Genomic DNA, 15,685 nt, shown 5'->3' on the forward strand with positions numbered 1-15,685 from the left:
TGGGTTTGTTTAGTGTACAGACAGCATAGCTGAGCTGTCTATTCTAACTCGCGTCATCTCTAGTTCAACTCTAACCCAATTGACCCTGGTTAAAGCTAGACTGGATCGTTTTGGGTTTAACAGAGATTCTTCAAAACACAATTGGAGATTAATGGAACATTTATTTTAATGGTGAAAACACAAAACGTCTTCAGAAAAACCACTAAGATAGGAAAACAAGGAAACCTCAATTACAGATCTAGTAAAACTGTACAACAATGATTACTAATTCTTATAATGTTCCATTTGGAAAAACTATTTCTGCTAACCCAAAATTTTGCATTTTCAGTTTTCACATTGTTAGACTCTTGTCTCGTCTTGTTCTCATGAGCCTAACTTCATTTATTTTGTGGTTTTGTAAGCTGAGTGTGTCCTTGCCATCTTTTTGGATGGCGCTCAGAGAACGGTTAACCCTTTCAGAAGCAAGTTTTCGCTCAGAAACAAGATGAATGAAAGCAGAAACTGTTGGAAGTAACGAGGCACGTGTGCTAAGCTAAGCTAAGCTAAGCTAGAAGAACTAGCTTCCTTGCTAGCTAGAAAGTAGTGCAGTAAATAAATGTGTTCAGTTCCTCCTGTCAGGTTGGTATTGTTACACAATAAGTATAAAGGTCACACATATTATTTGAAGACTTTTGACTGTGTAGATTTAAAGTAACTATTTGCCGGTACTGGTTACAAGCCAACACGTGCGGCGCCGTACATAAATGGCCCAATTCACTGCATTAAATAACAATATTTGCTGTGAATTATCAGGTGGTTCATGATATTTGGGTCGGTAACCAGGAAATGAGATGCAGATCAAATTATAAAGAATTATTTAGAGATTCTCATTATTGATGAATTTTTTAAAATTATGTTGCTCCTTCTTTTTTCACTTCCAAGCTCAGAAACCTTTTGCACTTTTGATTCATGATAAATTTTGAAATGGGGACAATTAAAATTGTCTGCAAAAGTCATGTTATCAAAACATAACAGATATTTTTTATATCATTGCAAGTAGACCTACTCCATCCATCCATCCATCCATCCATCCATCCATCCATCCATCCATACATACATACATGCATAAACCAGTGTGTGTCATTGTTTGCCACTGTAAATACTTTTTTGGTTTAACTGTACGCGTATGTTTTCTGTTGCTTGAAGGAGTTTGACATGACAGCACAATGTCTTAAACATTCAGACCCCCTCTTAGAAAAAAAAAGCAAAAACGGAAAGGAGTTAATCGATGAGCTAATGTGTGGGCTTTGATGCGTTGAGAAGCTCGAAAGTTGTTGACTGAAAGACATTCAGAACAAAGAGAGCCTTGTGAAGAAGCAACATTTCTTCTTTTAAATGCGACTACCATGGACGCTCAAGCTGAAGTCATGCATTTGTTTTGACTCCGCAGAGAAACAGACACCACATGCACTCCCTTAGCTCCAATGCATATATTTTGTGCGGTTTTTAAGAATGTCTTGTCCTGTTATGCTTATAATTTCTAAAAGACACAACTCAGTGGTTTTATGATTATTTTTGTGGTTTTTTGCAATCCAAATCACAAGTTTTTTGGTGCTAATTTAGAAATATTTGTATGAAATTTGTACAATATTTGCCTTAATGTATGACATTAAATGGGACTTTTTATTAATCGTAGTATTGATCACGGACTATAACTTGACATCAAGTAAGGCCCAGGCAGCGGTCACTTAGACCCAAAGTTTTTGACCAATTTTGAGAAAAAGTAAAAATCAGAAGAAAAAAAAATGTGGGGATCTGTTGATTTTGTCTGTATTTTGCAAATTTGTGAAAAACAGGAGCGATGTATTGATATAATGGTACAGGATAAACATCACATCGAAGTTGGATTTCTAAAATATGTTCATCACGGTCTCTGGCATGTTAACAGTGATGTGTTGACCTTTGACAACTACAGGATATCTTAAGGTAATTAAAGGCTAGTAGCCTTACATTGTAATTTCTGAGGTTGATTTCAATTTAATTTCATTGTTATACATTTAATTAGCTCCAGTTCACTTTTTTTTTTCTCTTTTGGTTTCTCTTCCTCTTAATTGAACATTGAGTTGTTGAGTGCCAAGTTTTCTTTTAATAAGTCGTCGACCTTTATGGACCCACTTAGGTCAACGTAAAAGACAGAACTATTTTTTTTTTAAAATAGATTGATGTTATTACAATACGTGTGTTACACACGTAGAGTTCAAACAGTCATCCACAACCAGTCGGGTAGGGACAGGTCAAAAACGCATCCATGGTAACGGGCCACACAATCAAGCGAGCAAGGCGTGACGTAACCGCGTGCCTTTTGCCGCCCGTCACCTCCAGGTGTTTCTGGAACCGCAAAATCAGCAGCGACCACAAAGAGGAAGGATTCTTCAACGACATTTATTGTTTCAGAATAAACGAATAGGACTTCATCCAAGCGCGTCTGCTGTCGCAGCGCACGCAAGTCACAACACAGGCGTGTAAATTCTTCATTCGCCCTCCAGGGAGGGACGGCGGAGGAAGTCGACTGGAGTCTACAGAGCGCGGACGGACGCACACGCCACCGCTTACATTGTCTGCAACATTTTTACAGAAAAAAAAAAAAGAAAAGTCACATTTTAAATCAAAACGGGCAGCTTCTGATCAATAGACGCCTCCCCCCGTGGCTTGTCTTTAAGTGTTTTTGCAAGTGTTGGGCAGGATTTCCAATTTGAAGGGAATCAAAATCAGTATGTTCAAAATCAGTTGCAGCACAAGGCTATTTCAATAAAAAATCATTTAAAAAAGAGCAAATTTTAACAGACATCACCACCGCATTACAAAGTTTAAACATGGTTTTTGGCAATGATAACCTCACAGTCCAAATACAGGTTCTTAACATAAAATAATGTTTAAACAAGCTGTACCAGTGAACCCAGAGACAGAGCATCCCTCTAAATATGTTTCACACAGGTTCAATATTGTGACAGGATCAGACCGAGGCACAAAAACGTTATTATATTAAAGTGTATTATCCATAAGGAGCTTATTAATGATTCTGTCTGAGGATGTGATCACCTTGTTCGATCAAACAATAACTCAACATTTTCAATAGAATATGAACACCAAACTCATTCACAGTAGCGGTTGCTCCGATATAACCCAAACTGGAACATGTGTTTAGAGAAACTCCCCCTCATAGCAAAAACACGCTCAGATTTATTACATGCAGATCATTGTAAACATTTTGAATCTTCAGCTGGCACTAACATGTGATGCTGGTTCCAAAGACAAAGGATTGAGATTGTTAACACTAATCTCTGAGTAAACTTTCTAAAAAATAAAAAATAAAAAGCAGGATGGACAGATCTTTGCAAATGTTTAGAGTCGTGTGTCATTTCTTTACATTTTCATCCCAATGAGTCAATCTTTCTTCGAATGTCTTAAGGTGAAGTTTAGCGACATTTCTCTGCGCTCTCAGACGGTTTTTCATTGGTTTAGGTTGATTTCACCAGACCGCTTTCAGAGTAATAGTCAGGTACAGCTGATGTATTTTCCCTTTGTTATTAGTCAAGTATTTCTGAACTGAACTGACAGCTTAACTGTGACTTATGAAACAGTCAGGAACACAACGTCGCCACGATTCAGGGATTGAAGTAGTTTCCTGTCTGCACGCTGTAGAAAACTTAGCGAGGATTTTAAACCAGATCTTTTGGGCAGTTCGCTTTATTGCTTTTTGCTTGCCACATCTGCAAAATGTAAAATTCACCTCATTTCAGTGGTTAAATAATCTAACGCCAACGGGGTGATTCCCAGCTGAAAACGGACGAGACATCTCTCTCATCTCTTTCAAACGTTACTCATTATTGACAGAAACGAAGCCAATCTGCAAAAAAAAATAAAATAAAAGCTGAAAAACCGTCAGAGGTGCTGGAGAAACTCTGATCAGAGGTGAGCCCCGTCCTTTACAGTTTCGAAAACGAAGAGTTCATGAATCTTAAGCCGTGTTTCAATCCCAATGAGATTCCTGATTTCTTAAAAAGCAGAGAAGAAGACCCTTCAGTTTAGAACCGAGTCACTTTGAATCATGACTGCGTTGCCGTTATAATACAGCCGTGTTTTCAGATTGCTACAGCGCCTGGATTGCACACAACGCATGCAAATAAGCGACAGAAAACCAATTCTGGCCGCAAGTAATGTTAGTTTTCTCCACCCCTACATTGTGCTGATCTGGGTGGCGACCCGTATTGCACATATCAAAACTTACCACTGCAGCAAAACCACCTTAGAGATTAAAAGAAAGTTTGGCTCATTGGTTTCACATTACTAAAAAAAATAAATACAGCTGTGTTTTTCTAGTGACAATTTATTTTTGTTTTTAGACGTTGAGAAAATATAACTGTATAAATCCCACCTATAAAAACCGATCCATCTCAATGCACCTTTATATACGTCATTCAAAATGTGGCTTTTCCACTACAGGTATTTGTCCCCATATCAGCAGGACGGAAAAACAAATTTTCTGAATTATAAACTTTCCCACTTTCGCTTTTTTTTTCTTCTTTTTCTCACGGCACTGACAGCATTTCTGTGTTCAACCCCCTAAAGACTCACTCCTGTGTGCTTAGATTTTCTAGGACTCCTTAAGGAAAAATGTAATGAAATATAAAGTGTTTTGACATTTATATTTTATTTTATGTGAAAAAAAAAAAAAAAGAAGCATGGACGCTGACGGCTCGAGAACGGCCTCCACTCTGTCCGGCAAAGTAGAGCGTTCGTGGAAAAACAGGACAGGAAAAAAAAAAGATAAAAAAATAAATTCCCCATCACCAACATTTTCCCCTCCTCTAGGAGATACAGGCACAAAGTTATAAGGAACACCAGCGACCAAAGCTGAGCAAGATCGACACGTTGAGCACCTGGTAACGCAGCGAGATCAAACGGTTACCGCTTCCTTTCGTAATCAGACGGGAACGACGGGCTCAACGTAAACACACCGAGCAAGCAGCGAGAGAGACGGGGACGCTGTGGGAAGAAGCCTTCACGGGCGAAGAAATAAGAAGCAATCATCAGCTTTTTTTTTTACCTCCGTCTGCATTCACATTTCATTGTGCAATGATCTCAATTTCCTGCTTGGAAAAGAGACGCTTTCTCTCATTTTCTGTGCTCCTCCTCTTTAAAGTTTCCTTCATTTTCTCCGTTGCCCGTCTTATCTTCATTGTAGCACAGACGGCACGAACCCCAAACATCCATCCGTTACGGTCAACGTATTTATATGTTTTTCTCTTTTTATATCAAAAAGTGAACAATACGGTCTTCATTTATTCTAAAGTGTAAAACAGAAAAATCTCTTGGCGTTAAGTCAAAAGGCAAAAAGAAAAAAAGAAACAAAAAGTGACCCAGAGTTGGTTCGCGGCTGTTCGCAGGACGAAGGTTTTCGAGAAACTGCACATAGAAGTGCAAACAAACATCGACTGCTGCTACTTTGTTTTTTCTACTTGAAGCATCTTGAATTTAGACTTTGAGCAGACCAAACCAACTGCTGGAGGATCAGAGAGTGTGTGTGTGTTAGTGTGTGTCAGAGAGACGACCAGAAGGAGGGAGATCCCTCCCTCTCTTCTCCCCATTTTCCTCTTTATTTCTTCTGCTTTGCCTCCACGAGGCAGGGGTCCAAGGGTTGTTGTCGACTCCTGATTCGTCTCCGCTCAGGACGGCGTCTTCCGAGGGGACGGAGGCCGTCACGTTCTCAGCTTTAGGATGACGGTGGCCAGGATCAGGAAGAACGTGTTCCAGCCCAGGGTGACGGCAAAACCTCGCCACACCATCATCTCGGACATCCCCCAGCCTGGGCAGAAGATTGCCGAGTTGGCAGCACGTTAAAATTACATTTCCGACAGACAAGTCAAACGAATAATCAGAAATTTGCTCAGAGAGTTCTGTTATCAGTGGATGTTTTAAAGTAAATGGTAAGAAACGTGCTCAACAGCCCTGGCTTTTGTTTTGTATGCTCACTACGCAAGACTCCACTGTTGAAGAAAACCACAATGTAGCTTTAAAATTTGCTTCAATCAATTACTTGCTGTGTATGTTCTTCGAACTGTTTGGACATCCTTGCAGAAAACATATTTGCAGCGGAAATGGCGCTACACATCGTCCCAGAAACAGTTTGTAACGGTGAGAAGATCATGGAGTTGGAGCGGGGTTGTTTTTCAGCATATCGGTCAGACAGACTTCTCAACTGAAGGAGGAATGAACGGGCGAATGTGCTGGGACTTTCTTCAAAAAAATAATCCAGGGATGGAATTTTAAAGTAGACGGATTTCAAACATGCAGCCAAGAAAACTCTGCAGTACAAAGCTTCTGGGATGGGACAATCAAATACCAGAGTTGAATTCAATTAAAGATCAATAGAAAAAAAAATCAGGACAAGAGTGGAGGTGAAGGACCCGAAATATCTTCAGGATTTGTAGACAGTTGAGTCAAAATCATCCCTGAGCAAAGGAAGACTAGTTTCTCAATACAAGGGATGCCTTAAAATTCTCATGACCAGAAGAGGCTTGTCTACTACGTATTGAATGGATGTGTTCAATAAATGTTCCTTATGCAGTTACATTTTTATCATTCATAATTTAAGGGGTGTTTTCTTTAAATGTATTTTATTTACTTGGGTTACCCCAATATCTGGTGCGCATTTCAGGCTCTGAGAAATAAATTCACTTTAGAAAACCTGACAATTGGATGTTTTCAAGCATATTCTTCCAGTTAGTATATATTCCTTAAAGTGAAGCGAGGTCATGACAAAAATGTGGCACACAGAGCGAGAGCTTTACGTTGCGTTCAAGGAACCCGAGTTACCCAGAATCGGAGGCAGATAAATGATTTAGACCCGATGCGTACGTCGTGAATGAAGTTAGAAATGAAGTTGTTAGGTTGTTGACCTGGGCCTCACGCGGCAGTGGTGCCAATGTTTGTACAAACGTTACCTCTGTACATGATGCAGCGAAGGGATTCGGAAGCGTAGGTCTGAGGAAGAGCCAGGCTGAGGTAGCGGAGAGGATACGGGATGCACTCCACAGGCCAGATGATACCTGCAGCACAGGACGGAGAGGACGCCGGGTAAGATGTCGGATAAATAAAAAATGCGGCTCGAGTCTGGATTCTGATAGCAAACGACATTATTAAACATTTACAAAGTCGACTGAAAAGTTTCGAGTCATCGCTCATTTCTTTATGTTTGTGTTCGAAGAAGGGATGTTTGTTGTTTTTTTTTCTAGTAGGTTTTGCTGTTCTCATTTTCAGTTTCGTACAAGATGACAGAAACTTGAAATCTTTTTCCAATCACTGATCGCTCCGCACCAATCCATCCTAATAGCAATCTGATGTGTTGGAATTATTTTTACTGTAGGGCAAAAACTCAAAATCAACCATTTTCTGTATTGGAGAAGCGGATAAAAATGTTGAACACCATTTAAAAGGAAACTGTATTTTCCAGGACATTTTGAAACACAGAGACTTTTAGCAGCAAACAGGAAGGCTAAATGTATTTCAAAGTATATATTGTCCAGGGAAATACTGACCTAGCTAAATATGCTAACTGCTAATATCACATGCCAAAGACAGTCAATTTGTCTTTTTAAATAAAATCCAATTAGAGAGTAATCTGTGTTTTACAGCGACTGTACTGTACTCACACGGGCAGTGAAGTCCTAATATGAATAATCAACGACAGACAACTCCTGAAGGCCAGATACAATGTTTTGAGTAGTTCTTAAAGTCAAACTGGAATTGGCTAAAATCTCTAAAAGGTATGTGAAAGACAAAATATCAGAAATTGGGAGCAAATTTCAAATGAGTGCTTCTCGACTCCTAAACTTGGGCTGATTCATGGTTGTGTCAGCAGATAACAGACGACTAGATAAAGAGAGAAATTTAAATAGGATGTTTAGATATATTGGTTTCAGCCATAAAGTACAAAATGTGCCGCCTTCTCCAGGAAAACCAGGTTAAAAAGCAACCAATGTCCACAGCAGAGGTTTGTAAACAAAGTCGGAAAGCCAGAATTAGTAGAGGTGAAGATCATTTTAAGATATAAAATCTGACTATTTAGAAGCAAAACGAAGAAATCAGAATGTTTTAGAAGTTGTGGACACTGAAAATCATTGTGTCCTTTCATTGTTATCATTCTAATGTCAAACAAAAGGATTTATGAAAATTTGATCCTATAACTGTTTTTTGTGTAGTTTCACTTAATTTTGTTTTTGCTCTTTTAGACATTTAAAAGCAACATAAAGACAGTTCTCAGATAGTTTGAGTGATATTTAGTATTCATGTGAAAAGCTTTAACTTTTTGTGCTTTGGTTCTTATTTTAATACAAAAGGGGCGGATACTGCCTTTATTGTTTGGATTCAATCACCTATTATTTACATTCTCAATGTGTGTCCCCTGTTATCAGCATCTTCACCATCAAATCGAGAAATATGTGCTATTTTCTATGACTGTCGATCACTTGAACTATCTTCAGATCCCGTCTTTTGAACAAATATCGTCCCCACATGCTGGCTGACCCCCGGCTCCCAAACGATCTTTAATCAGTGTCTCACACTTAACCGACCAATCAGTCGCCCGCTGTGCTTTCGGAGTCTGACAGGCGATGACACGTGAGGCGTGAGTCTCTGCTTACCGCTCAGGATGAGGTTAGGGTAGAAGATGCCCAGGGCGGCCTGGTTGGCGCTCTGCTCGTCGTCGATCCCCGCCGAGATGACCAGGCCGAAGGAGATTCCCGTGATGCCCTGCAGCACGATCAGACATATGACCAGAAACAGGGAGCCTTCGTTCGGCATCTGTGAAGAGAGGGGGTTAAAAAAAAATAGCGCAGTGAGGAAGTGCAACGAGCTCAAACACAACGCGCCGTTGTGATCTTTTTTTTTTTAAAAAGGGTTTATCGTGTTTAGCCGGTCACAAACACAAGGGGAGTTCAAGCAGCCACCAGAGTGAGGTGGAGCAGCTGCTGCTGCGTTTACAGCTGCCAGACGGCGTCCGCTGCTGCAGACCAGTCCTTTAAAAAAAATGACCCATAAATGCTAAATGCATCACTTTCACATTATTGCACCTTTTTGCTGTGGTGAAGTGGTGAGGTGTTTTACTGCTAAACAGGCTGTCCCTCTGCTCCCTGTCATCACAGTGGTTGTGCTAAAAGCCCGGAGGACGGGGTTAGGCTGAGCCCTTTTTGATTTGGGAATCTGCATTCAGTAAGCAAGCTATGAAAGAAAACAGTAAAAAGTGTAAAGAATCAAGGGCGCGATATTGATGAGTCAAACGGAAAACCACAGCATTTCCATAGGATTAACACACAGTAACTGGGTTTAATTATGTTTTTGTTTGTATTGGTATTTATTGATACTTTCATTGAACAAAATAACAATTATAATACAGACAGGTTTTTTTGTATTTTTAATTGGGATTTATCATGACAACAATAAATTAAAATTCTTATCAGGATTAACGATTTATCACAATAAACAATAAACGATACGATAATTGCCCCCTAGCAAACAATATGCAGGATCTCAAGGAACTAAAAACGTATGTTTCCCAACATTACAAGCGTAATTATACCAATTTCATGCAGATGAAAAACCACGATTGCAAACCAGAACATACTTTGGAAATGCTTCCATGAACTGTTTCAGGGATGAGTTTAAAGAGCTCATTTGATCAGAAAATGACAATGTGGGAGCAGACAAAAAATAAAGATCTGCAGGGATCCACGCACTCTCTAATCTTCCGATGATACGGCGTAAAAAAAAAACCCCAACAAAACAAATAAAAAACAAATACAAGAAACGACAAGCGTAACTCTGCTTGGATGCGAATAAATACATTTAGAGGCGAGACTCCTGAAAAGCAGGCAGAGTTTTTTTGGGCAGGACTCAGCTGCGAGGAGTCGAAGTGATAAAGTCTCCAAAGTTGACTGGAATGTTTGTGTTGCTCCTCGGAGCTCTAAGGCACTATCCGTCTCCCCTGGCAACGTGCAAAAATAGACCCGCACGCACCCAGAGGCCACATGACCACACGGTTGCCACAGCAATCGCGGGATGTTGTGGTGGCGATCCTGCAGCCGTCCCTGGATACGGGCGATGCAGGAAGTGATTTATGAAGCGACGCTCTCTTTGGACTTCGGCACCTTAATTAACACGGTTCTGAGCATGCATGTATGCACTCACACACACGCACCCAGAGAGAGGAGAACACACACTCTTCTGTTAAGGGTAAGAAAAACAATGAGTTTATTGAGGACACGTGTTCAAGAACTTTGGGTTTTTGCCATTTTTTGTAGAGATGGACTTCAAACTCTGTCCTCTTCAGTCTGAAAGCTTCTTTCTCTATTGATTTTATGCACACACACACACACACACACACACACATACACCGTGGATCAATCCAGACTCATGCTGTAATGGTGTGTTGTTCTCCCACCAGACTCGACCTTCACTACCGTCAGACTCTGTTGCACACGCAGAAGAAACGCTGATTCCTCATAGAGCGCGCCGTGGTAATGGAAAATAAATCTCAGACAAACAGCTGGTATCGAAAAGCTGTTTACTGGCTGCAGTGGATTCTTATTAACATAATTAAGTCTCTGCAACTTGCCACACGCAAAGTCGGATTTTTTTGTCGACGCAGCAAAAATGCAAATGAACCCCGGAAAAGGCCTGGGAAGGCTGGCGAATTATTGACCTCCAACGTGTCGGACATGTTTCCCACACGTCAAAACCAAACCATGTTAGGGGTGACTTTGGGCAGCCGACTACTGTTTTATTGTTGTTTTTCTTCCTTCTCACTTTTAAGGTTTCTGGGATTTCATGTGACGGACAGAACACACATTTCTGAGTGGATTTGTCTTCCAACTCCTCCTCCTGTTGGAGTTGCAGCTGTGATTCATTTTCACTTTTTGGGCCATATCAAGATCAAGAATGTTCTCAAAGAGCCAGTTATGCCAGGATGCATTGGTAACACACCGTTAAAGTATGAATAAACAGCTGTTTTTGCATTTGATATGTACTTCTTAAAATCAAGCAACCCTGAACATCTTTTAACAGTGATCGCAATTGTTTTTTGTGAACGGGGCAACGTCGACAAGAGTGGAGGACTGGTGACGTAGCTGCTATAATACAGGAAATTTACAGGAAAATATTAATACGGGAGCTCAGCAGGAGACACAAAATACTGAACTCTCCTGGCCAAAACGGAAGACTTGAAAGGTATGAGCAGAAGTGTAGTAGAAGTGAGAACTACTGCCACCTTCAGGCGGGACCTGGCATCACTCCAATGTTTTTGACTGTGTTGGCGGAAAGATTTGCTATAAATGCTGAAAAAAAATGTGTTGAAGTTGCTGTTGACTTTGTGAGCATTTCCTCCAAAAAAAACCGGAGCAGCCGATCGATGTGATTTGGTGTGACGAGTCTAAGGGGCCACACAAAGCTATACGATGGACCAGATGTGGCCCCAGAGCCTCAAGTTTGATATGTTTGTCCGGAGCTCATTCTCCTTTCGCAAATTAGCTCAAGCTCCGGATGGAGAACATCGGTTCTAAGAATTGCCAAAATCTCTCTTTTGATCTAAACAGTTGGGTTTTTTTTTAGATCAATAAAATTGTTTAGCGCGAGTGTAGTGTTTGTTCCCCGAGCCCACCTTGAAGACGAGCAGGATGAAGAGCAGCATCAGGAGGATCTGAACGCTGATGACGAAGAGCTGGGAGAAGAGGTGAGCCAGCATCGTCTCCAGGGAGCTCACACCTGGCGGAGCGAAGAACAGGGAAGGGGTTTTTATGAAATCTGCAGCTGAAAACCTTTTCAAAGACCAAAAACGAAACGTTCGATGTAACGCCGTGGCGGCCGCTGCGATGTGGGTTTGTTTTAATTTTGTCTGAAAATGTCTTTTGTCAATGTTTCGCCAAACGACAACAGCAGTTTGAGGCAACTTCCACTTGAGACCAGATAATTACATTTCCATATTATTTAATAAAATTAGAGGACATTTTTTTTCTTAATCAAACCAAGAAAACATAAATAAGAGGAATAAGTCAAATTTAAGCCCTGAAATAATCTCCCCTCATTGATCAAATCTACCTCACTTTAAAAAACTGACATGAAATGTGGGAGTTTTGCAAGTTGGACTAATTTTGAGTGGAACTCAATTAAAGCCAATAGAACAGCAGCTTGCTATGACTAAATCCTGTTCCAACAATGAATTCAGTAAATTCAGATTCATCAGACTGTCGAACAAAATGAGTGTAATTTTTCTAAATGGGGGGGGGGAAAGCGATTGAATTCATTTGTTCCGGGTTTTCTGTTGTTGGCATCTTGGACCGAACCGTCTTCACCCTCACCTGTGATCATGTTCCTCCCTCTACTGGCCGCGTGTCAAATTACACCTGAATGATGCATCGCCTGGATCTTCATCAATGATTCACGCGTGGCAGCCTCACCTTTACAACTTTTAAAGATTTCAGTAGATCTGGAGAGTGTTAACAAACACTTTGCTTTCTAAGCCAACCTGCTAAAAGCATCACCGTTTTATTAAAGTAAGATAAAGACGAGCTTCATTCCAGCTTCTTTTATACACTATAGTTACTGATAACACCAGCTTTAATTAAAAAAATAATTATTATTATTTCAGATGTTTAATTTTGTTTTTTGTAGAAAGTGTTTACTTTCTGTGTCATTTCATATTTTTATCTATTTTGGCATCTTGTATTTATTTGTCATTTGAAATGAATAGTTTGTTATGTGTTAGAAATATTTTTGATTTCATATTCTTTTTTCTTACTTTGTTTTAATTTTTTTCCATATATAATTAAAGTCTGCACTTGTTTCTTAGTAGCGGATCATAATCACTTGCGGCCTCCAAGGTGCTATTCAAATAAAGATTTGTAAACAAAATAACCAAATGATTGAGTATTTTTCTTTCCTTTATTTTCTTGAAAATAAACACTATGTTTATACCAGTGTTCAAATGCGACCACCAACACTTCTTATCTAATCTGTGCAAAAATAAAAAGACCGCCATGCCGCTGAGAGAAATCTTTATTCATAGATGCTCTCCAGAACCACTTTGAGTATCCAAAATAGTTGAAAATCATGTCTTTGATTAGCGGGAAATGAAATCTATCATGACAACAATCAATCAAAATTCTAATGGTGAAAAAAGAAAATTTCACGATAAATGAAAAAACGACACAATAATTGCTCATAACTGTTCATGACTCCTAATATTCTAAAGGCGCTAACGACGATTCCTAACACGAGCAAAGAGCTGGAACTGAGACTTATGAACTTTTGTGCCTCTATCAGAGCAAATGTAGGTTTGGTTTCTCACCTGCAACCCAGCACCTGTCCAGAAGCCCCTCCTTCCTCTCCAGGACGAAGGAGAGCGCCGTCAGACCCACAGCCAGGTAGAAGGAGATGCTGCAGGAACCGAGGCGAGTCAGAGAAAGAGGGATTTATTCCTTTAAGTGTTTCCCAGCGATGTGCCACAGTAAAGGTTAGCCTTTACACGTAAATAAATTCAAACAGCACAAAACCGGAGAGGCCCGCTCATCACTGACCTCAGGACGGCTCCTGGAGTCACATAGGTGGTAAAATCCATGTTCAGGCTTCCGTAGATCGGCTCTTCAAACTAGGAAATGACCAGAAAGGGTTTCATTCTACCTGATGCTGCAAACAGCAAAACCATCTCACACTGTTGATGATTAGAGTGGGCGATATGGACCTTTAATTTGATCGTGGTTCTTTGTGATACTATTGTGATAGCGATGAAGATTATGATAGAAATAAGAAACTATTTATCACCTTTCAGGTGTAAATAGTTCTGCATGGAATGACATTCATAGAGCCACAAACACAAACATTGCTCTAGAAAAGCTCAGCAACTGCATTTAATCATATTTTCAAATTTACTGGTATTTATTGTGACTCTAGTGGAGAAAATGGCAAAATTAACATTTCTCACCAAACTGTCAGTTTTTTGGGGGTTTTTTTTGCATTTATTTTCATTAACTGAAATTGATCGTGACAACGATAAATCAAAACTCAAATGGTGATCAGAAACTTTCCACAATGAATGTTTGGGAAAATAACTTTCCATCGTACGTAACAATACAATAAGCATTGTTAAATGTGAAATTTATTGATAAATATCGTAAAATATATTTATCGTGCCATGCTTAATGATACGATAATTGCCCACCCCTGTCATCGACAATGATTAATGTGTTTTTGTGTAATTTTCCGTAATCTCTCTTACTTTTATCGGTAGAGCAGCCAGGTACGCCAAAGCGCCCATTTTATAATCCACAAAAGCCTGCAGGCGGAAAATAAATAATGTTAATATTGACCTCACATGAAATCCCAACAATGGTTTGATCAGGAAGCAGGAAATTCGATAGTTTCTGTTTGGTAAAACTAAAGTTTGGGGAACAAGAATAACAACCGACGTTAAAAGAGGAAGATCACTCCTTCGGTGAAATGCATCCAGATAATATCTTTGTACCACGTTGTACCTGAAACGCCTGGTGCAGCTGCTTCTGCAGCATGAGGCCGATCTGTCGATCTGTTCAACGACAAAGCTTCAGGTTGAGTCAGTGTCTTCCGTCGAAACAAGCAAACCTAACGCTAAAAACGAAGGTGTGTCTCACTGGTCAGGTCCAGCCAGACGTGCACCGATCCTCCGTCGACCACTTCCTTGGAAACCTGCCGCTGCAGAATCCTGCAAAAACCAGGAAACACAGTTTCTTTAAATAAAGGCTCGAAACCCTCCTGTTTAGAGAGTTGCTTTATAACCATAATAAACGGAACACTGACCAACATAGTTGATGTGTGTTCATGATTTTGATGGTGGCTCTCGACAGAGTCAAATTGGTGACGGGACGATGTTTTTCTGACTTTTGATTTTTGTGTTTTTATGACATAAAGCACTTTGAACTGCCTTGTTGCTGAAATGTGCCATGCAAATAAACTTGATTGATTGATTATGTTCTCCTTAACGTAAGTATATTTTTATTAAATAGAAAAAAAATTGGTAAGCTAATAATCAGTGAATGCAGGGATAAATCTAAAATAAGCTCTGATTCATCTTACTCTTTTTTTTTCAAACCGATCTTTTACTTATTATGCTTTTTTGTTTCTGGATGTTCTCTTCTTTTGCTAAACTCTAAATATCAAGGTGATGTTTTATTAAAATATAAACAGTGGTAGTAATTAATGCATTAAGGGATGAGTGCGTAGCTGCAGGTTTGTTTCACTAACAGGAACTTTAAAGGTCAGCCGGGCTAAATTTTCCACCGAAGGCGAGTCTGAGAGTCTGTCAGCCGCACTTCTGCTTTCAGCCGAATCAATAGATCTACAGATAACATCTCCGTCCAACCAGAGGAAACTCAAGACGTGTTTTTAACTCAGACTGAAAACATCCTATAAGCTTGTGCTCAGCTTATAAATTCGATTTTATTTCCAGCAAAAATAATCATTTTGCCTTTTAAGCAGCTTTCTACTTTTGGCTTTCTCATCAACTTTTCTTAAGTACCATAATTGTTTCCATTTCTCCAAATTACTTATAAATTTACTCTTACTTCTATTTCCTTAGTTTTATGTAATTCCAAAATTACTGATCATTTACACTTTTTTCTGT

The 15,685-nt window shown here is 39.7% G+C and overlaps 1 protein-coding gene across 3 annotated transcripts in view; it reads right to left on the bottom strand.

Moving 5' to 3' along the window:
- Positions 1-2,402: 2,402 nt before the first annotated feature.
- Positions 2,403-15,685, bottom strand: part of abch1 (ATP-binding cassette, sub-family H, member 1) — a 39,574-nt gene continuing 26,291 nt past the window's right edge. For all 3 annotated transcript variants that reach the window (XM_032553535.1, XM_032553536.1, XM_032553537.1), the window contains exons 12-20: positions 14,697-14,767; positions 14,562-14,611; positions 14,306-14,362; positions 13,608-13,678; positions 13,379-13,467; positions 11,693-11,796; positions 8,682-8,841; positions 6,984-7,088; positions 2,403-5,845 (exon numbers count right to left, since the gene is read on the bottom strand). In XM_032553535.1, coding sequence (XP_032409426.1) covers positions 5,739-5,845; positions 6,984-7,088; positions 8,682-8,841; positions 11,693-11,796; positions 13,379-13,467; positions 13,608-13,678; positions 14,306-14,362; positions 14,562-14,611; positions 14,697-14,767 — 814 coding nt within the window. In that variant the 3' untranslated portion in view covers positions 2,403-5,738. The remainder of the gene's footprint in view (positions 5,846-6,983; positions 7,089-8,681; positions 8,842-11,692; positions 11,797-13,378; positions 13,468-13,607; positions 13,679-14,305; positions 14,363-14,561; positions 14,612-14,696; positions 14,768-15,685) is intronic.

Source organism: Xiphophorus hellerii, chromosome 22, assembly GCF_003331165.1.
Source record: "Xiphophorus hellerii strain 12219 chromosome 22, Xiphophorus_hellerii-4.1, whole genome shotgun sequence".
Taxonomy (NCBI): domain Eukaryota; kingdom Metazoa; phylum Chordata; class Actinopteri; order Cyprinodontiformes; family Poeciliidae; genus Xiphophorus; species Xiphophorus hellerii.